This window comes from Fusarium pseudograminearum, chromosome 1, assembly GCF_000303195.2.
Source record: "Fusarium pseudograminearum CS3096 chromosome 1, whole genome shotgun sequence".
In the NCBI taxonomy this organism is placed as follows: Eukaryota; Fungi; Ascomycota; class Sordariomycetes; order Hypocreales; family Nectriaceae; genus Fusarium; species Fusarium pseudograminearum.
Genome location: NC_031951.1, coordinates 7,385,892 through 7,408,061, shown reverse-complemented (window position 1 = coordinate 7,408,061; position 22,170 = coordinate 7,385,892). Strand labels below are relative to the sequence as shown.

The 22,170-nt window shown below is 48.6% G+C and overlaps 9 protein-coding genes across 9 annotated transcripts, besides 2 other annotated features; 4 read left to right on the top strand and 5 right to left on the bottom strand.

Annotated features, from left to right (window-relative positions):
- Positions 1-134: 134 nt before the first annotated feature.
- Positions 135-908, top strand: FPSE_00288 (uncharacterized protein; the record flags this gene model as incomplete). Its single annotated transcript, XM_009253408.1, has 2 exons — positions 135-490; positions 551-908. 2 exons carry the CDS (start codon positions 135-137, stop codon positions 906-908), a joined length of 714 nt encoding a protein of 237 aa, XP_009251683.1.
- Positions 909-1,029: 121 nt separating this feature from the next.
- FPSE_00287 (uncharacterized protein) lies at positions 1,030-3,006 on the bottom strand (the record flags this gene model as incomplete). The annotated part of the gene is made up of 5 exons (XM_009253407.1): positions 1,030-1,817; positions 1,868-2,352; positions 2,401-2,662; positions 2,719-2,939; positions 2,987-3,006. 5 exons carry the CDS (start codon positions 3,004-3,006, stop codon positions 1,030-1,032), a joined length of 1,776 nt encoding a protein of 591 aa, XP_009251682.1.
- Positions 3,007-3,370: 364 nt separating this feature from the next.
- Positions 3,371-4,367, top strand: FPSE_00286 (uncharacterized protein; the record flags this gene model as incomplete). Its single annotated transcript, XM_009253406.1, has 2 exons — positions 3,371-3,440; positions 3,490-4,367. The coding sequence occupies 2 exons, from the start codon at positions 3,371-3,373 to the stop codon at positions 4,365-4,367; spliced, it is 948 nt and encodes a 315-aa protein (XP_009251681.1).
- Positions 4,368-5,358: 991 nt separating this feature from the next.
- On the top strand, positions 5,359-6,384 carry FPSE_00285 (uncharacterized protein; the record flags this gene model as incomplete). Its single annotated transcript, XM_009253405.1, has 5 exons — positions 5,359-5,654; positions 5,710-5,942; positions 5,988-6,089; positions 6,143-6,294; positions 6,355-6,384. The coding sequence occupies 5 exons, from the start codon at positions 5,359-5,361 to the stop codon at positions 6,382-6,384; spliced, it is 813 nt and encodes a 270-aa protein (XP_009251680.1).
- Positions 6,385-6,955: 571 nt separating this feature from the next.
- On the bottom strand, positions 6,956-12,287 carry FPSE_00284 (uncharacterized protein; the record flags this gene model as incomplete). Its single annotated transcript, XM_009253404.1, has 7 exons — positions 6,956-7,037; positions 7,096-10,865; positions 11,273-11,436; positions 11,730-11,862; positions 11,994-12,022; positions 12,120-12,140; positions 12,257-12,287. The coding sequence occupies 7 exons, from the start codon at positions 12,285-12,287 to the stop codon at positions 6,956-6,958; spliced, it is 4,230 nt and encodes a 1,409-aa protein (XP_009251679.1).
- Positions 11,159-11,191: a repeat region.
- Positions 12,288-13,727: 1,440 nt separating the features above from the next.
- On the bottom strand, positions 13,728-15,302 carry FPSE_00283 (uncharacterized protein; the record flags this gene model as incomplete). Its single annotated transcript, XM_009253403.1, has 1 exon — positions 13,728-15,302. One exon carries the CDS (start codon positions 15,300-15,302, stop codon positions 13,728-13,730), a length of 1,575 nt encoding a protein of 524 aa, XP_009251678.1.
- A 756-nt stretch (positions 15,303-16,058) lies between these two features.
- On the bottom strand, positions 16,059-17,211 carry FPSE_00282 (uncharacterized protein; the record flags this gene model as incomplete). The annotated part of the gene is made up of 2 exons (XM_009253402.1): positions 16,059-16,554; positions 16,607-17,211. 2 exons carry the CDS (start codon positions 17,209-17,211, stop codon positions 16,059-16,061), a joined length of 1,101 nt encoding a protein of 366 aa, XP_009251677.1.
- A 79-nt stretch (positions 17,212-17,290) lies between these two features.
- Positions 17,291-17,325: a microsatellite.
- A 1,351-nt stretch (positions 17,326-18,676) lies between these two features.
- Positions 18,677-19,727, bottom strand: FPSE_00281 (uncharacterized protein; the record flags this gene model as incomplete). The annotated part of the gene is made up of 2 exons (XM_009253401.1): positions 18,677-19,322; positions 19,381-19,727. The coding sequence occupies 2 exons, from the start codon at positions 19,725-19,727 to the stop codon at positions 18,677-18,679; spliced, it is 993 nt and encodes a 330-aa protein (XP_009251676.1).
- A 1,250-nt stretch (positions 19,728-20,977) lies between these two features.
- On the top strand, positions 20,978-21,296 carry FPSE_00280 (uncharacterized protein; the record flags this gene model as incomplete). Its single annotated transcript, XM_009253400.1, has 3 exons — positions 20,978-21,012; positions 21,064-21,199; positions 21,255-21,296. 3 exons carry the CDS (start codon positions 20,978-20,980, stop codon positions 21,294-21,296), a joined length of 213 nt encoding a protein of 70 aa, XP_009251675.1.
- Positions 21,297-22,170: the final 874 nt, after the last annotated feature.

Genomic DNA, 22,170 nt, shown 5'->3' with positions numbered 1-22,170 from the left:
TAACAAACAATTAAATAGGAGCCAAAGACTGGGAAGATTATCCATTTTGTTGATTTGTTCCTGTAACCTCTTACACTCACTCAACTTGCGTCTCTTTAGTCGCTTCCATTCGTTTAGAATCGTTCAGTTCCAAGATGGTTTCTCGATCCATTCTCGCTGTAGCGGCTTTCGCCGTCAGCTTTCTCGGAGCCGAAGCTGGCCCTTGTCGACCCACCACCGCCACAAGCCTGGCCGCCAGTGAGACATCATCGACAGTTGTTTCTGTGCCCGAGTCTACAACCTTGACGACCCTGATCGAGACCACTACCACGGCCGTGGCTGAAACTACAACAACTAGCGCGGACGAAGTCACCACGACCGCTGAGGCTCCAGTTTGCGCCGAAACTCAAGTTATTATCAACCCAGGCTTCGACGACAACAACTCTCTATCACCCTGGACAGGCGATGGTACAAGGACCACTTTCAGTGTATATTCCGAGCCCAACGCCGCGTAAGATTCCTTTCGATACCTTCAAGTAGTCTTGGTGACAAATGCTAATACCCAGCGCAGCGATCTTGAGTTCGAGAATGGTGGCGGCTCAGGGCAGTTCGCGCAGAATTTGCCCACCCTGAATGGCGACTATGTACTCTCCTACCGATGGTCTGCTGCTCTAGCATACAACCTTGGAAGTGGATTCAGTTGCACCATCCAACCCAAGATCGGAAACGACGCGCTTACGGCAGTTTATCCCGATAACCTTTCTAATTGGAAACTGGAGAGTCAGAGGTGGTCTAGTAGAGGAACTGCTCTTGCTGGAGCTGCTATCTCATTCTCGGTATCATGCAGCGGAGAGTACGATGCTCTCGGTATCTTTTTCGACGATGTTACCTTGACTCGAGATTGCGGCAGTGCAACCCCTACAGACTGATATCAACTGTCCACGCCTCGTATAGTAATGTTTGCAAAGATAGTTTACTGCTACTTTCAATTTTACCAATATTTCTATAAACCAAACCCATATAATGCCAAGGGCTGCGTGATACTTTTTCTCAAATGTCCTTGGGCCACTCATCAACAAGTTTCGCCCTATGGAATCGCGTGGTCCACCCTAAATCCCTCTCTACATCCTCCAGCAGCTTCAAAACAGCGTCTTGCTCTTCCTTTTCATGAAATACCTGTCCTGCCACAAAGAGTGCCTGTACAGAATTCGCCCTCACCGGATCACTTGGATCAGCAAGACTGATTCCACATATCTCCTTTGCGTAATGACGAACCTCCTCCTGTATCCTCCTGTACGAGCTCAACCGCGCCGATACATTTGAGCGGATAAAGGTGGACTCTTGTGGTTGATTCACGAGTAGTAGTACCATTGCCATGTAGTAGTTTTGCATGGTAGCAGCGCAAATCGGCAACTCGTACCATACCTGGTCAAAGGCACTGAAGCATGATTGTGATCCCAATGGATATGGTGTTCGTGCGTATGACATGAACGTCCGAGGAAGGCTCTCGTGCCACTTTTTGAATTCTGTCACCAACAATTTCCAACGCTCAAGGAGACACTCTTGAGTTACCCCGACTGTGGGACGTTGACCATTAGGTAGCGCATAATCTGCAGGGTTGATGGCGTCACCTGATGTGAGATGATTCGAGAGCTTACCTATCAGCCATGTCAATTCATTACTTTTGGTGTCTTCTTCTACATCTGCCGAGGTTCGGATGTCTGCTGAGCATAAAGGGCTGAAGGGCATTAGAGTACCATCTTCGGCAGTTGCAAGGCCTGCATTCTGCCAGAGACGAACGTCCTTCAGGTCAAGTCGTGTTTGCGTTTCGCTGATGACTAATGCTAGTTAGATATAACACTTGATGAGACGGGAAGTATAGTCTCACAAGCGCATAGCAAATCCTGCCTCGCCAAACTCCAAAGAATGGGACCCTGAATGGCGGTCCTGGGAATCACTATTGTTGGAGAGGGATTTGAATCATCTTCAGTTGGTTTAAACAGTGGCAAAGCACTCAAGTGCGCTCTCCATGCTGTTCCAGGTGCATCCATGAGCTCATAGATACAAAGGATCGCGACAGCGGCTAGCATGTCCTCTTTCTCACTCAAATCATTCTCGTAAGTTTGCAAGTCCACTGCTCGTTTCAGATGATTGATGGCGTCGTCATAGTGTTTTGCTGATTCGTAGTGCCAGTCATACGACAGCCAGGGGCCTCGGGAGAGTGGGCTCGAGATTGAGTGGGACGTGTTCCTAGTGAGGCGGTACAAATGCTTTGCAGAAATAGCGCAAATAGCTGATTTGAGGAGAGGACTCGAGGCTGCTTTGACAGGGACTTTGCCGGAGAAGTAGCAACCAGTATCAAATATGTCGAACCTTGTTTTGTCAGAGTTTGAGTGTTTCACTCGAATGTAGGGGACTCACCAAGTACCGGGCCCTTGTTTGTAATGCTTTATCAGATAGAGTGTTGCTAGTCTTGAATCAACAGCATAGTTGTCATAATTAGGTGTCTCTCCGGGAACAAGATGTTGATTAGGAGTTTGCGCATCAGTGGCCAGGGAATTCTGATCAACCCGTGAGCCAAATCCCTGGTGTGGCGCCTCAGAGTTTGCTTCTACAGGAGTAATCCCATCAGCTATCGCGTCGTACTGCTCAGAATATGGGTCCTCTATGTAGACGAAGTGAACTAGAAGTTTTCGATAAGCAACAAGTACCGGTTCAAGTGAACAAACTAAAACATACGCTCTTCGGGAACTTTAAGCCATACATGATCCTCCTCAAAATTATGTGGAGTATCTCCCGAACCGAAGTTCGGATCATCATTCTGGTTTTTCACACTACGAGTCTGGAACGGACGAAACACTGATCTTCTAGAGTAATTGCATGCTCGAGAACTCTTGATACAGGCCCTGCAGATCGGCTTTGCTTCATCACATTTCAACTTTCTGCTTCTGCAAGTTTCGCTAAAAACAATTAATCAGCTTATCCATGGTGGCGAGGGAATTCTTACCAGCCCGAAAAAGAGCGCATTACTCTCTTGACAGAGGAGATGAAACAAATTGGGTTGCTGAACCGGAGTAGTGTATATCAAGTCTATCTAATATAGTAAGTTTTGATCATCCGCGGATAAATGGTGTTGTTCTAAAGGAAATCAAGCCGAAAGAGCTAGAGCTGATGGAGTCATCAAGGCGGCGAGGGGAAGTGTGGGGGGACACATCACTAGACACCTACTCGAAGGATTTACAAGCGGGGTTGAAGAGCTGACGTTGACTGATGCCAGCAGGGTCACTTGACAGCCTATATAAGGGTTGAGATTCACTCATAATCATTACCCAAGAACCACAGATTAACTAAAGCACCTTGACAAGTTTTGTATTGACAAAGGTACTTGACGATGACCTCCCAACCCACCAAGCCATTTTCTGTGTCTGGCAAAACTGCCATTGTCACTGGAGCTGGTTCAGGTTAGTACACTCAAGCAAACTTATAGATAACACACTAAGACAGTTAAAGGAATCAACTTTGAATTTGCAAAGATCCTACTCTCCAAGAATTGCAATGTTGTCATTGCAGATCTGTCTCTTCGACCAGAGGCCCAAGATCTAGTGTCTCAATACTCCTCATCCTCTTCGCCCCGAGCAGTCTTTATCAAAACAGACGTGACATCCTGGAAAGATTTGTCGAATGCTTTCAGAACTACTGTTCAGGAATTCGGTGATCTTGACATCGTCTGTCCTGGTGCAGGTGTCTACGAGCCCAACTGGTCTCACTTCTGGCATCCACCAGGATCTCCAGAGAGTAAAGATGACCCAGAAGGTGACGGCTACAAGTTGCTCGATATCAACCTCGTTCATCCTATCCGAGCTACTCAAATGGCTATATCTTACTGGATGCATGGTCCTGGAGCAAAAGCGTCGCCTGACAACCCAAAGCGAGTGATTCACATTTCTTCCATCGCTGCTCAAGTACCTGTCTTCAGAGCACCCATGTATGGCGCGAGTAAATTCGGCATCACAGGCTTTGTTCGGTGTCTAGCAAATCTCGAGCAGGCGGGTATACGAGTCAACGCAGTTGCTCCTGGTGTGGTACGTACACCTCTATGGACAGAGGATGCTGAAAAGATCAAGTACGTGAATGAAACACAGGATGCGTGGGTTACGCCCTATGAATGTGCAGAGGCGATGCTGGAGTGTATGGAGAGCGAGAAGCATCTTGGAGGTACGATCTTGGAAGTTGGGAAAGATAATACACGTCAAGTTCAGGTTTTCAATGATCCAGGGCCGGATTTCAGGGATCCTACCAAGGGATTTTCGACGAGCAATTGGGAGGAAGGGGATGCGAATGTTTGGAATTGGCTTGGAGAGAAGGACATCTGGGGGTGCAAGTTATGATTTTGAACATAATTCGTCTGCTGCGATGAAGCCGAATACGATCCATGAATCTGCAAAGCATTTCTGCTCCTCAAATTGTGCCCTTGTCAATATTTCTGTGCGCAAAAGACCTTTTCAGCTTCACTGTTATGCATTAATCACGATATGATACATCGCCAGCATGTCGCAGCGACACCAATGCATGTACGGATTACTACATTCAGTAGCTCCTGGTAGTCAAATGACCTTAAATTTCTCGATCCGTGCTTGTTTCCCCTCTCGTCACCATGTTGACCTGATTCATTGCATGCAGCGACCCCACGCAACTGCAACCCCCGCTCGTTGCAGTCGGCACATCGTGAGACTTTTTGATAGTAGAGCCGAGGTTTGACTTATTGTCACTGGAGGAAGGTAACATGCTTATATCAACTCGGCTAGAATGCTGTTTTTAACTCAGGAGCGGCGTGGATGTAATAACTGCAAGTGATCATCAAGACACAAAATGCGTTAAGATGGATTGAGTTAAGGCCAAAACTACAAGTCAGCTTAAAGATAAAATGAATACTTACCAAGCTAGACATTGATAATAGAGTGTATCGCACTTTTGGTTTGTTTCAATACTTTCTTGCGGGCCATCGTGGTCGAGACAGGCGTCCTCGTTATAGGAGCTGGAATGCATCAAGTCATGCATAACGCTCGGCTTCCAACTTATCCGGAAGTTCAAGACTTGGCGTCCAACTGATCCGATATTTCGGGACTTGACGACCAACACTTCTGAAATCTTGGCTTTCGAAACTTGAATATTGTCGAAAAGAGGTCTGCCATATCCGAAACATGGATCGTTAATGGCAACCCAGTCTGCGGATGTGATATGAGTTGAGTCTTATGGACCAACACTGCAACGTCAAGAGCAATATCGAAACCCACTATATATCTTTGGAACGTACATAAATACCACCAAGCTCAAGCATCTCCGACTAACCACATATTGTCTGATATCCCTCTTCCAACCATGACGATAACATATGGAACCCGTCTCAAAGACAAAGTGTGTATCGTAACAGGCTCCTCTTCAGGGTTTGGCCGTGCGATAGCACTTGGTTACTCCCTCGAAGGAGCCTTGATTGTCTGTGCAGATCTACAACAAGGTGCACGCGCAGACGTGAACGGTGAAGAGGCGATCAGTACCCATGAACTCATCAAACAGAAAGGTGGCGAAGCCATTTTTGTGCAAACAGATGTTAGTAAAAATGATGCTGTGGAAAATCTTGTCAACAGAGCAGTGACCGAGTTTGGCCGAGTGGATGTGTAAGTTATCACCCTTTTTCTATGGTGAGAGTGCAGGCATATTGACAGAGTACAGAGTGGTCAACAACGCGGGTATCTCGATCGAGTCAGGGAAACCGTCACGCAGAATCCACGACACCCCAGAGGAGTGGTGGGATACAACCATGGCTGTTAACCTCAAGTCTATCTTCTTACTCAGCAAGCATTCCATTGCCCAGATGCTTAAACAAGACAAGAATGAGGCTGGCGACCGCGGTTGGATCATCAACATCGCGTCCATCTTTGGACTAGTCGGAGGATACGCCCTTCGTAAGTACTTCCTCAACTGAAACAGACATCTTGCTAACAGGAAAGCTTCATATGTTGCGTCCAAGGGAGGAGCCCAAAACCTGACTCGCTCTATCGCTCTGGACTACGCAAAAGACGGCATTCACTGCAACGCCATCTGCCCTGGCTGTATGTTTACGTAATTCTCTCATGCAAGGCTGTGTACTAATCGAGTCGTACAGTCGCAGAGACGGCCCTTCTTGCCGACGCTGTCAAGATACACGATAAGGAAGTCATTCGCTCAAAGCACCCACTGCATGGACTAGGTACAGCACAGGACATTGTGGGTGCAGCCATATTCCTTGCGAGTGCCGAGGCGAGATGGATCACGGGGGTACGTCTGCCAGTTGATGGGGGATATACAGCACAGTAAAGACTACGATCAATCCAAAAGAACGTGGTCAAGAGTCTCATCTGGTGGTAGAGGCTCACAGTTTGAAGACAATCCATTCAATTTATCTTTATTCCAAAACTATCAAATATCCCAATTATGATCCTTCGCAATAAATACCGTAATTCCATCTCTCATCTACCTCTTGATATATCCATACCCATAGACCCATATATATTCTTGATACAAATATCGCGTCGCTCGTCTCATCTTTTAAAACCGTTCTACATGCTATGCCCGCGTGCTACTCAAACAATCCCAGAACCAAAAACACATGTATGTTCCACCCAGACTCAATGAAAAGTGATAAACGAATGTTGAAAGGAAAGTAGACAAAGGAAATTGTTTCAAAAGAGTGCCAATCTTGGCGTGTCTGGGTTATAAAGACACAGCACAAGGTTGTGTTGTTGTTGGCCTTGACCTATCTCTGAGGACAAAGTCATGTTGTGTTTTGTTGAGCGTGACCAATCTCTTATAGGCAGAGATGGATAGTGAGGTCACGCCGTGTTGTGTTGTTATGTTGTGGTATAATAGTTGTTGTGATGTTGGGTAGTTAGATGTCCGTTCGCTCAATGTGAAGGACATCTTTGAGCCATTCAACTAGTCACGAATCCGCAGACCCGTCAGACCGAGAGCCTGACCTTGAAATCGCTGAATCAAGATTTCGTCTTCGTACAATAGAGCTTCTGCAAACTATTAGTTAATAAGCGCCATACCAATCAATAGAGAGATCGTTAAACTTACAGTCCCTTTTCCCGAGGATCCCTCACGATGACAAGCTCCTGTGCTCGCTTGGGATCCTTGATAGACTTCCTTCCCTTAGAGCTCGCTCTGGGAGCAGTGCCTCCACCACCGTTGTTGATCTGAGCCACCAGCGCAGCAATCTGAGTCTCGAGAGAGTTCACCTTGGATGCAGCAGACTTCTGAGCCTTCTTGGCGTCGTCAAGCTTCTTCATCAGGTTGTTGTTCTCAATCCTCAGTGCGTCGAGAATCACAGCCTCGCGCTCAGCAGTCTCAAGCTTCTTGTTCAGCTCGTCCCGCTCGGCGATGAGAATGGCAATCTGCTCCTCAGCGGCAGTGAGCCTGGTCTTGAGATCGTCGCGGTCAGTAGTGACCTCATCAGCCTTCTGCTGGAGGGCAGTAGCCTCTTCCTGCAGTGTGGTGAGCTTCTGGGTAATCTCATCACGCTCGGCGGTAAGCATGTCGACGCTGAGCTGGAGACGACCTGCGTTCTCGGCCGTGGCTTCGAACTTGATAGTGAGGTCGTCATGCTTGGTGTTCATGGCAGCGACAGCTTCTTCGACGGTAGTGAGCTTCTCCTTGAGCTCGGTGTTCTGCTCTTCAAGGGCTGGAGCAGCTGGCTCAGGAGTTGGATCTGCAGCCTTCACCTCGACAGGTGCTTCGGGCTCGGGCTCGGGTGCAGGTGGAGCTTCAATCTCAGGTTCGGGAGCAGCCTCAGCAGGAGGAGCCTCTGGCTCAGGTACCGTAATCTCCTCCTCAACGATGATGACCTCCTCGACGATAGTCTCAGGCACATCTTCAACAGAAGCAGGCTCTGGCGGGTTCGCAGGCTCAGCCTTCTCCGTTGCCTCCGATGTCACACTGGTCACGTCGCTGACGCTGTTCAAAGAGCTGGAGATAGAAGACATGGCGCTAGACACAACGCTGCCAGCATCAGATCTCAGGGCCATGTTCTCGGATCTCAAGCCTGAGACCTCCACAGACAATCTCAGTACCTGGGCGCTCTGATCGTCCTGGGTGTGGATCATTCCCCTCATCTGGTCCCTCAATCCATCTCTCTCGTCATGGAGCAGCTCGTACTTCTTCTTGAGCTTCCTCCTCTTGCTCTCAACCTCCTCCATGTCCCTGGTGACGGCCTCCTTCTCCTTGCTGATGGACTCGATCTGTGACTTCAGAGCTCCGTTCTCGGTGTCCAGGCCAGCGATTTGAGCCTCCTTGCTCTCAGTATCCTTGGCCCAGGCTTCCTTGTCCTTCAGGAGATCGTCGATAGTTGCCTGGAGTGTCACAACTTGCACCTCGAGCGCCCTCTTGTCGGTCTCAAGCCCTGTGAGCTGATCCTGGAGTCTGGACTTGTCGCCTGTAAGATCAGCGATTTGCTGCTGAAGGTTCTTCTTGTCATCCTCGAGGCCAAGCTTGTCCTTGCTGAGAGACTCGACCTGGTTCTTGGAGTTCTCGCTTTCCATCTGGAAACGGTCGCGAGACACAGTCAGCTCACCCAGCTCCTTGGCCTTGTCGACGAGGTCCTGCTCCATGTTGTTGACGCGGAACTGCATGGACTCTTGGGAGATCTCCATGGTGGCGATGCGAGCAACATAAGCTGTCTCCTGGGACTTGCGGATAGCCTTGATGTCCTCAAGCTCGCGCTCCAAGTTGATAGCCTTGGCCTCGAACTTGGTGTTGGACTGGGTCGCCTCGAGGCTGTTCTTCTTGAGGTCCTCGTAGTTCCTCTCAAGAGCAGCCTTGAGCTCGCGGTGCTTGGTGAGATGCTCCTCAAGCTCCTTGACCCTGTTGCTGAAGGCAGTCTCGGTCTTGATCAGCTCATCGCGCTCAATGGTAAGCTTGGAGACGATCATGTCGCGCTCTTTCTGAGCCTGGTTGATGATCTGATCCTTCTCCCTCTTGACCTGCTCAATGGCTTGATCGCGCTCCTTCTGGAGCTTGGCAATAGCCGAGTCACGCTCCCTCTTGGACTTTGTGATGGCCGCGTCGAGGTCGTTCTTGGCCTTCTCAGCAGTGAAATCGCGTTCCCTCTGGAGCTTGTCGACGACAGAGTCACGCTCACGCTTGATGCGATTGACCATCTCGTCGCGCTCGCGCTGAAGTCGCTGCAACTCTTGGTCACGCTCCTTCTTGGACTTGGAGATACCGTGATCAAGATCCTTCTGAGCCTGCTCCACAGCCTGGTCGCGCTCTCGCTTGATCTTGTCGACATTCTTGATGGCTTGGTCACGCTCGTGCCTGAACCTGTCGAGGACCTGATCGCGATCTCTCTTGACCTTGTCAATTGAGGTATCACGGTCCTTCTCGAATCGCTCCAGGGTTCGGCGCTGCTCATCAAGCCTTGTCCTTGTTCTCTCAAGCAGACGGGTCTGCTCCTCGAACTCGGTAACAAGTCGGTCCCGTGTAGCCTGGGCCTTGTTCCTCTCCTCTCGCAGCTCATCCTTGTCGGTCTGCATGTTGGAGAGCCTGTAGCGAGCGTCGCTGAGATCCTTGTGTGTCTCCTTCTGCTTCTCCTTGAGCATCTTGAGCTCCTTGCGGAGGTTGTCGAGCTCAGCAGACATGGTCTCTTCCACATCGTGGCGTGAGCGAGCCCTTGGTCGAGACGGAGGACGCTCGGGCTGGGGAAGTTGACGCTCCTCTGGGATACGCTGGGGTGTGGAAACAATCTGCGGTTGCTGTGGAATGAGAGGCTGTTGGAAGGGTTGCACCACGGGCTGAACGACAGGAGGGGTAATGGGTTGACCAGTGTACATAATGGGTTGTTGAGGAATGAGAGGCTGCTGGGCCGGGATGAGAGGTTGCTGGGTCATCCCAGCAGGATGCTGAGTGTAGGTAGATGATGACGATGTAGTCGTCGTGGTAGCATGGATGACAGCACCATTCTGGGCAGCAGGCTGTTGGGTGGTTGTCTGCTGTGTTGTCTGGGGCTGCTGAGAAACGACCTGCTGTTGCTGCTGCTGTGGGATAAGAGGCTGCTGTTGTTGGGCAGTAGGCTCAATGTGAATGTGGAAGGTTCTACCACGACTTCGTGATCGCTCCTTGGGCCTCTCCTGCTGGCGCTCAACCTGTCGACCAGATGTTCTCTCAAGCTGGCTGTCTGTCTCAAACTCAACTCGCTTCTCACCAGGGCGAGACTGCTGTCGTGAAAGAGTACCTGCCTGGCGCACAATGGATCGAGACCGGGTAGGTGTCTTGGAGTAGTCATCCTCACTCTCACTCATAACAGTGGTAGCCCTTGTGGAGACGGAGACGTTGGATGAACTTCCCCACCCTAGCTCGGAGGCGGAGTCCCAGTTCTCATCAGACATGTATGATGCTCTCGGTGATGGCTCTGGTGATCGAGTGTCATGGCTGGATCTGAAACGAAGCTGGGGTGGTTGGAACATGAAGCCTCTTCCAGAGTCCTGTCGTCGGTTCATGGGTGGCGGTGATACTGACGAGGCTTCACTGGCTGAAGAGACGGTAGAGACCTCTGATGGTGCTGTTGTGGCTTCCGAGACGGTGGATAGGCCATCATCGTCTGGTCGACGAGTGGATGGTGGACGGGAGACTGATCGGTTCCGTGTGAGGGCAGTTGAGGTGGTCCTTGGGTTCCTTGTATTGTCGTCCGACGAAGAGTTTCTGGGTGGGTTACCCCGGATTGTGAGAGCCATGGCAGTCTCCTGCTGGCGTTGCTGTTCATATTGTGACATTGGGTCGAAAGGCCGACGCGATGATGTCGGCGCCGGCTTTGTAGCCGTCTTCTGTGATGATTTCCTCATACTGGTATGAGACTGTTGTGTGTTGTGTGATTGTGTATGTGTTGAAGTGAATTATTTGTTGACCGAGAGGTGAGTTTCTCTCTGTGTCTCGCACGTGTGTGTTTCTTTCTGTAGTTTCGTGGGGTTCGTAGGCACTATACTAAGACGGTAGGTAGGTACGGTGCCAGGGTCCGTGTGTGATATGATCGACGGGCGGTGAAGAGGATCGAGAGGGTGGACTAGATAGATAAATGAAATAAGGATAGAGGGGACACAAGAGGCCTCGCAATTGATTAATGCTTTGTGTTTTTGAGCTATCTCTAGAGAGAAGAAGAAGAAGAAGAAAGAGAAAGGGAAGAGAAATTCAGCTCGGCCTGGAAATAAGGTGTATAGCCGCCAGTTTTGTTCGAAGCCTCTTTTTTTGCCTTGGATCTACATACAAGAGCCGGGGGTGGGAGAGCCCGAGCCTTGGCCAAGCCCAACCCAATTCCAACAGGGGTAAGAAGTGACTTTGATCCACTACCAACCACAAACTGGATTGGGCACGGGCAGGCCCGACCTGACCTGACCAAGCCAGACCTTACCAAGCCAGGCGTGCACCGCACTGCAGTTGAACAGCTGGACCAATTACTGCCAAATCGGCTGCGCCCATGACGAGAGAAGCATAATCCTTGGACGGCAGAACGGGAGAGAAGGAAAGAAAAAGAGGCCCTAGTCTATTTTGGTATGTGAGAAAGGTGACCCGACATGCTGCAAGGGCTCGATTGGCCTCATGGGCTATGTACATATGTGATGATGGACCCCCGGGAGTCAGGACTTCAGGACCTTTCAGCGGGGGTGAAGCTACTACTGCGCAGGTGAAGCTTTGACAGTTGACAAAAAGAGTCTAAGACTTACGGCGGCTGGCCATGTGGACAGGCGTGGTTTGAAGGGAATCATTCCCCGGGTAGTGACCCTCTGCAGGGGAATGGGGATTATCCCGGCACCTCCGCTGTCGAAACAAGGCCGAAGGACCTCGTTCACCGGAGCACTAAGCGATAACTTCTGTTCTGCACAAAAGGGGAGAAAAGAGGATAAAAAGAAATGCACGACTCCATACCGCTGTGTGTCTTACGTGTACAATTCAAGCAAGCCAGACCAAAATCACGAGAGAGCACCTACATTCTGCGTTACAGTTACATTTTGTGCCACTGAAAATTCGCTTATTTTTGCCCTATTTCTTTTTTTGTGTTTTTGTGTCTTTTCCCTTTCTTCTCTGTTCCTTGTCTCTGTCTACTACCTACATACATACATAGGTAGTACAGCTGTCTATCAGTCCATATTTCTTCCCCCACAAAACTCAATTTCATCATGCCCAATCGTCAAAATCAAGGCATCCAGTCAAAATCACACAAGAGATCAGCAGCTTGGGCTCGTAGACTTACAGGGGGGAGTCCCTGTAGCTTTTGAGGCCATTTTAGGCGTTTATGTCGGGTCGGGCTGCAACGTTTATGTGGGGGTTTCCGATTCGTTCGAGAAGGGTCGTAAAACTGGGTAAAGATATCTAGTCCAGTCTAGTCCTAGTCGACTGGTTGTGGTGAGCTGGGGGGGCTTGACAGAACCGACAGTTCAGTGAGGCAAAGTACAAAGGAATTGCTTGGATAGTAGACAGCGTACGTTGTTTGAGGACACGAGGGTTATGAGTAATAAATAGAGATGAGTCGGATTGAGGCTGTTTATCTGACTCATTCCATAGCCCAACTCGTTGTGGCTGGCCCAAGACATGGTCTCTCATCCATGGCCCGCCTCGTCTTCCTTGCTCGTGCCCGCCTGACAAAAAACTGAGGCTATTCGCGTTTGGCAGTCGAAACGCTGATCACTCCCAACTACCGTATCGCTATCAATCAATCTCGGCGCTTCAACCACCAGACCCCGTTTGCGGGGTTTCAGATCGACTATGCCCAACCTCCCCTTTGAACCATTAACCAAGGCTTTGGTATCCGTCATTTTCCATCACAGAATGCCTGACTTTCTCGCTGTAGTTTCATATCCATGAAATAGACATGGCCTTGAATGTTGTTGTTCTTTGAGGCGGCGCAGTATATCCATAGTAAGCTGAGTTGTTGTCGGTATTACTCACTGCCAGCTATCAACTGAGAGTACATACCTTGCCACAAAGACAGCTCAAGCACTCTGGCGGCAACGCCTTTCAAGCACATTCCTTGTCCATGTGGAACCACAAGCATCGAATTGTCTCGATTGTCCGTGTTTCCATTACAAGCAAAGGACCCTACCAAACCCCAACAAAAGACGATTCGATTCTAGATTCATCGAGACGATCAACAATTCATCTCGTGGTCAATGCATATCTTAGTGCACATCAAACTCCATAGCATGATCCGCAAAGATCGTGTACCTACCTACGTAGACATTACTCCTTCGATAAGCGCTGCAAATGCAAAGCGTGGCCTCGATCTCATCAAAATTCCTTCTATGTTCCGCGTGTGCATACAATCATTTTGTTGCCTAGCCTACTGTAATGTAATGTAATGTCCATCACAGTCACAATGCATTCCCTCATATGATTGTGCACAGAATACATAGACCCAAAAGTCCGCTGTTTTTTTGAGGCCAACCAGTCCTAAACCTGGTCTTGTCTCGCCTTGTTATATGGGACAGATGACTAAGATTGGATATCCAAAGAAGAGGAGACGACATGCGCAGTTGATATATGATAGGTGCGAATGCATTTTTCGCCTCGATCTTCTGGTTGGAGGCTGTGAATATGCCACGCAGCAGAGACAGCAGATAAAAAGAAATGAGGCGATTTTCAAATTGAAACAGCGAGATGCTTATCGGATTATGTACATACAGTTCGGAGACGAGTCAGTCATTGCCACAGCAAACACAAACAAATCAGACCGAACCAACAGCTACTCCGGAAACAACGCTTCCAGTAGTGGTAGGCCCTTTATATCCTTTTCTTGCACTCGCAAACCACCAAACACTAACCAAAAATGTCAAACCGCCCCAAATTACACATGTGTAATTCATACTCTGCGGCGATGTAGGTAAAGCATAAGGAAAGCAGTAGATGACACTCCAGATAAGGAGATAGGCGCAAGCAATGCCGTTGACGAGAAAGCCCCAAATTCCATACATTCTAAAGGGTCCATAGGTGATGTTTTTACGTCCACTGAGCAGGTTAGGCAGAATGCATGAAAGGAATGAACAGCTGCAGAGCAGAATAAATGTTCCAACAAAGGCGTTGAAGGCGGTTGTGCTTCCGACATAGATTGCACCAAGAACAGACACCAAGACCGCTGTAGCGATAGTAGACCATAGAGGCATGTCGAGGGATGGTTGGACGTGACCAAATACTGCTGGGAAAGGAGTCGCGCCATCACGGGCAAGAGCCCAGAGAGTTCGCCCGCAAGTAATGTAGAGTCCAACGACTGTCAAAGCAATACAAATCATAACCAATGACAACAAGCCTGTAGCGCCAGCTGCTGAACCAGTTGCTTGACGATAGATCTCTGCAATGGGATACGCAGATTCAAAAAGCGCGTCATAGTCGTTGATGGCGTACATAATAGCAATGAGATAGCAAAGGCCAGTAATAAAGCCAGTCGCAACTTGAAATAGGATAGCAATGGGCACGTTGCGACTGGGGTTGGGGATCTCCTCGGCTAACTGCGTGGTAGCATGGACTGATCCAACACTATACGCTCCGTTGAGCATTCCCGCCACAAAGACGAATCCATCCGGATATCCAATATCAGCGGTCCAGTCTTTCCATACGAATGCCGAGCTCGCATGTGGCGGACGACCTCCAGTGCCAGGCATAGCCGTGACAGTAATGACCGTGATGATGAAGCCAGCCAGGATGATAAACACGCCGAATTTGTTCAAGGCCGGCATGGCACTGTTCCAGAGGCAAACAGCCGCACATGAAAGCCATGTCATGATAATATAAGTGATGAAAACATGCCACGGCTCAGCCACGAAACCATCATGGTTCAAAGCATACATCTGCACGAGCGTGTTTGCAAGGATGCTTGACATGCTCGCGCAACCGAGACACCAAGCGAGATAATTCCACCAACCCGCGTAGAAGCCCAAGACGCGTCCCCATTTTGGTCCTGGGGTAACAGACGCCCAGTGGTATACGCCAGCGGATGAAGGAATCGCGCTTGCAAGCTCTGCGACACTGGCGGCTACGGCCCAGTAGAAGATTGACACGGCGATGAATTCGTATAAAACGCCAGGTGGGCCGCCGTTGAAGATGGCGACAAGGATGGAGCCGCCGATTGCGGGCCAGACGTTGCCGACGACGAGACCAACGCCTGCGAGGGAGAGAAGAGTAAAGTTTTGAGGTAGCTCTTGGACGTGACCTGAGGCGTTGATAGGCGTGGTTTGGGTGACGGACTTTACGTCCTGGTTATCGTCATCTCGTTTGGACGAGTCCATCTTGGATCGTGTGTCGTCCATTTTATTGATCTAAAGACAGAGACAATTGAGAAACAGAAGACGGGAGATGGACCATCTTTAAGTCTCAGCTGCGTGTCCCGAGACTTTGGTATTGACGCTTTGTTAGTTTGCCCCCCCAGATACTGTCGCATGTTCTTTCCCAAACGGGCTTGGATTCCATCCCCAATCTGCGGAGATAAGTCATGTTTCGCATTTCCCCGAGGGGTTGTATCGTTGTCTGGAACGCTAGACCGGGCAGCTTATCTAGGTGTCGGCTGTAGATTCCCAAAGGGTTGACAGTGTTGTAATCTGGTCAGATAGACAAAAGATATGATGAGTTCAAATAGGTTCTGTAGAGGGATCCTGCCAAGTTCCAGATCATGTGTACGGCACAATATATGAGGTGATTCCACTATAGGGACTAGACTCGGGCGTAACTGTGGCATGTCTCATTTGTTATCGTCGATAAGAAGACATCAAGAGTGGAAATAGAACAGGGGTTTCGGGACCCGGAGCCAATCGTGCGGGGTAATTTCTATTAGTCATGACTTTTGAATAACGAGAGCCTCGGGTAGGTTCAAGGGTTTAAATGAGGAAACTTGAACCTCAACTCAGATACAGCAATATGATCTTTTTAGACGCAGGTCTATGATTCTCTAAGCTGGAGAAATAGACACACAAAAAATATTTACAGTTCATTATATGACAAGTGAAACATTGTCTTGGATTCCAAGGCCTTCAACTCCAACTAATTGAAAGTCTGTCACGTCCGGCAATTTACTGCATGTTGATGGGATCGTGAATTGGGTCAACACCCTGTGCAGAACCAATTTGAGCCTCAAACCAGAATCGGAGTCTCTCAACCGTGGCGCGGTCGGACATCCAACGCGTGAACTCGGTAGGGTTGGTAGTAGTCTCGTTGGCAAGATCAGGGTAACCCTCGGGAGTAGGTATGTCACGACGAACGGACCAGGTACCCACACTCTTCTGGAACTCGGGGCTAAGGATGAAATTGTGAAGAAGCTTGGCTCCCTCCGGGTGAGGCGCATCCTTGGGAATACCGGCCATCTGCGCCCAAGTCACGTACTTGCCGTTCTTGGGTTGACCATAGTGCATAGGTTCGGAATTTTGGAAGGCTCCGCCGGTAGCGAAGAAAGCGGCTTCGGTGTAGTTACTGGCCCGGGCAATAGATGCGGGTGTCGCGGTACCACGAACCCATCGAGGGTTCTGCTTGAGAAGTTTCTCGAACCAAGAAACACCATACTGTTGCATGCTAAAAGGACTGTTAGTTCACAACGCGACAAATATGTGGTTTTAGTACTTACATGAGCTGGAAAGCGTAGAGGACCGCGTCGTCGTCATTGGGGTAGGTCAGAACAAGCTTGTCCTTGAACTCGGGGCGAAGAAAGTCGGGATAGTCGACGGGTGCCTTGATTCCAGGGAGCTTCTTGGCGTTCCACCCGAAAGTCCAGTAGAAGATATAAACACCATACCAAGAAGCTGTGGTGTCCTTGTACGCGGCTTCGATTTGGTCGAAGCCCTTGGGCGCGTAGTTGAGCAATGCGCCTTCTTGAGCCCAACGGGGGTAGTCGTGCAATGTCTGGAGAATGACGCTGTCGACGTAGACAGCCTTTCCACCAGCAGCAAGTTGTTGGTCGAGCCTGGCGTCGTGGTACTTGGATAGATCGACGGTAATGTTGAGGTGCATACCAGGGAAGCGCTTCTCAAAGGCCTTCTTCAGGCCGGCCTGCTGGTTAACCGCATCTCCGCCGTGCCAGAGGGTGACAACGCCTCCCTCCTTGAGTGCTGCCTTGTGAATCTCATCGAGTGATCGAGTCTCGGTTACAACTTTGTTGTTGAAACCAAGGACCTGGTCGTAGCCCCAGGCAGAAGTAGCCAAAGAGGCAAGGGACAATAAAGAAGCGCGCATGTTTATCGATTAAAGAGTGATTGCAAGGTGATTGAAGTGCTAATCCCTTAGAGAGACTATGATAACAGACAGATTCAAAATGTATATATATTTATATATGTATGTATGTATATACCCGTATGTTCGTCCCGCGGCTCGGCGATAAAGTGGGATTGAAAAAACCTGGTTCAAGGTTACGTCAACTGCTTTGAAAGCCGGGAATCTAACGTTGACAGGTCCTTAATAATACACAATTTCTCGGGAAGGCCGAAAATAAGGTTTATTCACGCATTATGCAAGGGTCTTAATCTCCATAACCGTTGGGATGGAACCATATCCCCCTGACATGACATTACTAAGACTACATGGCACGAGTCATGCAAATCGAGGCTATGGAGAGTGGGATTCCAATGTGTACGTGAAACTCGGAACATAGAACGGAAAACATGCGATTCGTGGTTTTGAGGATCTGATCATGCTGGTAAGTGGATGATGGATTCTCTTACATGAACGTGCAGATAATATATTAGAGTTTATGTAGACAATATTCCGTCTGAACGGGAATAGAAACTTCCCGCTCGGCTCGTGCCATAGCGAAAGTTTGCAAAGTTGACGAGGCAAAGTGATACTGCGATTGGCTCCAGTTCCGAACTCTATCGGAAAGAATCAACAGTCATCGTCAGGAGATCGGAGAAATAGACGATTAAATACTGGAGGTTTCAGCATGAATTTTACCATTTCCCCTTTGTTCTAATGTAGGTACCTTGCGTCGGCAGTGAAAGTCATCTATGCGTTGCCGAACAAGTTACAGAATGTGACAAGTATCTGGAGAATTACAGACTTCTTATCTTTGTTACAGTATTTAGCCATGTGCCCTAGGATATCGGAAACGCTCGCTGCTCGAAGCGTACGACATGAAATTAGCAAGCCTTTTTAGGCTATTTTTATGATTGATTTGTTTTTGGTCCATGGCATTTGAAAGAGCAACAACCACAACGGCAGGTAGTATGAACCCAAGAGTAGGTCTCACAGTGTTTTTAATTGGGCGAGACTGAGTTTGCTTTTTGAACCCTACCATTTACGACTCAAAGTTGCAAAGCGAGAAAAAAAGAAAAGTTGATATTAGAGTTTGGAGATGGCGTCACAGCATCAAATGCCTAACCCCAAGAGTGTAACAGTAAGTTGAACAGGATAAACTAGGGCCATTAATTCCATCCAGTTCCTTTATCTTATCTCATATCTGACTGATATCTTATCGTTATCTTATCAGCGATAAGAGCAATCGTCCGCCCTGACTCTAACAATAGCATCAACCGATATAGATCTCAATCTATATCACAATGTGTCGTGCATGATTGTGCATCTGCTGGTTGAAAGTTAATATGATCCGATAATGCTGCGATTCTCAGATCATGTACGCAGTTGAAACGCAAGTAATATGTGAGACAGGACCACAGAAATATGTGTTTTCATATCGTTGGGACCGCTAGTACGTGTTACCCATAGGAGCAGCAGCCCAATCAGACTCGAATCTATGCCATCCTCCATGCTCAGGCTCACTCCCCATATACAGACTGTGCACAACCATATCGTACTGTCCATCCGAGGGTGTCTTGCCACCGCAAACATTTCCGCCCATGGCAACATTCAAAAGAATATTCATGTCCCTCATCGGCCTCGTCCCCGCAGGAATCTCGCCCTTCATGACAGGTCTGCCGTCAATGTACCAGACCATCCTACCCTGGCCAGCTTGTCCACCTGGCTGAAGCCACGCCAGGTCATACCGCACAGCCCGATACTGCATGTCGGGAATCTTGGTGCCAAGAACGCGGTGCTTGTCCGGCTCATGGTGGTGGCCCCAGTGGAGACACGAGTGGTTCTCCAAGTCGCCGTTCCACGTCTCCGCTATGTCGACTTCTCCATCAGTGGGCCAGGAAAAGGGCTCCCGCGGCAGAAGCCAGAATGCAGGCCAAATACCTGTCGCGCATGGCGAAGTGAGCCAGGCGGTGAGGACGCCTTGGTCGCGAGATAGCGTCTGACGACTCACGAGTCTGGCAGACGTATACCGCTTCTCGTTGTTGGATTCTGCATTGTTTGCAATGGCACGCAAAACAAGCTTTCCATCAGGAGTGCTATCAAGTTTGTCAGTTTTTGATACGCGCACAACGGGTCAGATGATGATAAACTCACTGGAAGGCGTTTTGTTGATCGGCGGTGTAGTGCTGTAGCTCCTGATTACCCCAGCCGTCCGGGCCGTTACCGATCTTTGCGTCCCACTCCGAAGTAACGGGGGCGTCGGTGCGGAATTGGGGCTGCCAGTAGACGTGTCCTTGCTGACTCTGGTTCTGGCCGCCACCCATGGGCTGTTGCTGATGCTCTTGAGGAGGAGGAGGCGGTGGGGGGTAATATTGCTGATTTTGATTCTGGTACTGGTACTGGTTCTGGTTCTGGTTCTGGTTCTGGTTCTGAGCTTCTGGCTCACCGACTAGGTTTTGGAATTCATTCTTGAGACGCTTGAGATGGTCTTTCCACGCCATGGTGAAGGTATCTACAACAAGTATCGGTCAAAGAGGTTGGGATATTGGTGCAAGTAAATTGTATGATGCATCTATCTCTTTAAGAAGGGAGAGAATTGATCAAGTCTTTGACTTGGCATGACGTCACAAGCTTGCGTGGTTGAGTGGCTGAAGAATTAGCCAAGTCTCAACACCAAATAGCATCTCTGCAGTTTTACGAGCATGTGTCTCAAGTGAGGCTATACAGAAAATGCAGATATAATAGGATGCATCGTATTCTTCAGTCATTGCTAGTCACGAAAGGTACGGTACATCCAGTAGCTCGGCAAGTCAGCATGGCAGTTCAGAAGTCTTATGTAATCATCAAATGTCTTGCTGCGCATCGATAAGAAAACTTGCAAATCCTGACGAGAAATTGAGATTCAAGATATATTCGGGCCTTATCTATGGTGGTCAATTGCATGGAAAGATCGGTGTATCTTGGGCCAAGATGTAGCCTGATGTGCGATCTGGATCGGATTATGATCCATTCATTTCCCTGCTTCGGCAGACGCCGCTTTCATCCATCAGATGGTTTTTTAGTACTATGTAGTGCCTGGAAAGTTACCCTGGAGAAGACAAGAATGAGACAAACTGCTAGAACCATCTTCGTATCAAACAGAATATCGGATAATAAGAAATAAAGATTGAACGATAATTGCCTACCGAAACAGGATATGTGGTGAAGTATTGTATCAAAGATCAAACAATGCTGTTGTGCTGTTTCATCCTGGCTGGACTCATCTTCAGTGCATGTCTTTAGTGGACAGTTCCAGTGATTGACGCGTTAGCTGGCCTGACTCCCCCTGAATATCAACCGCGTAACACGGCTTTTTATCGGCAATCGAGAAAGAAAAAAAAATGAAAAAAAATAAACGAGTTTCAATCATCAGAACATCTCATGTTGTCGCCCACAAAAAACCACAAGATACAAACGATCTGGATCTCGTTATGGCCCGATTCTGAGGCTGGTTGAGCCTCCGGAACTACCCGACCAGGGGTTCCGGGCCATTTTCATGGCACCACCCAGCACCGAGCGGCCTCGAAACACCGCTACACCACGCCATAAACACCAAGATCAACAATGCAAGATACGACACAGTTGATATATAATAGATTTATAGATTCTCGTTTTTCATCATTAAAACTCATTCACATCTACTGTAATATCTACTACATCAATTGATTCGGCTACGTACAGACAAACAAACCCTGGCATAATATCCTCCAATATGCAACCCATCCTAAGAGCCATGCCTGTCGAAAAGTGAGACTCTCATCTCCACTCGTCACCAGCCACATACTAACAATTTACCAGGATTGTCCCTCTTCTCTTGACAGTTGGCAGCGCCACAGTCGTTGTCGGTGGTGTTCGCACACAACTCAAGCCACAGACACAATCACGGTCTTTTGATAGAAGACTTGCCTCTTATAGCACAGCACAAAGTGAAAAGGTATGTCACTCAAGACATTCATCAGATGAACTGCCATCATTGACAGATTTCGCAGACAATGACAACCATGATTTACAACACTTGGCTAGAAGATTAGACAACCATCGGTTTCGAAATGCAGGCGTTTCAGACCACATCAACTTCACGACACATAACGCATATTCACGAAGAAACACATACACATTTAAATACTTGCTGGCAAGATCAACTTCTCAAGCAAGACAAGTACACTACAACTATTACACTACGGCCTGAATTAGACAAAGATACATACACTAGCGAGCGATAGAATTTTGGGCAAGAATCCCTTAGATTACACAACGTTTCAACGTCCGTGAAGATACAAACTTGGCCACTCGCATGAAGACACCGTGAATGTAAGAACAAGGGCATTTGAATACATTCATGATTATTTAAGAGATCGGCAGGTGTGAGTCACCTCCTTCATTTAAACGACCAGTGCTTAAACTGTAAGAGGTAAGCCAAGTCTCAGCCGCAGCGGAGTTGAGGCGCTCACAGGAGATGACAGCCCAAGTAGTGCGTTTCAGGTACAAAGACAAGCATTTACAGTCATGGTTCGTTTATTCCGCTATGGATCACATCAACTGCCGAGTGAAACATGATCTGACAGTTCGGTTGTATCACCTACTATGTCGAGATTGTTTGTTGTATTTGTGTAAGCATATACGAGAATCACGATGAAGCACTGCGATAACAGCCTCAACAAGTGAATAGAAGACTGCGAGTCATTAACAAACGTCCCCCAGACCTAGGTCCAGCGATTAATGTGTTAACCACTTTGGAGGCTTGCAGCTTATCCCCAAAGCCCATTTAGCTCCAACGCCCAACCGCAAACGACTTCACGGTAAATTAGTGGCGCTTCAGCTTTCGCCTACAGACATGTTGACTACCGAATCAAAAGCTTTCTGACCACCACAGGGCTGAGATAGCATTCCGCGTGATACTTTAAC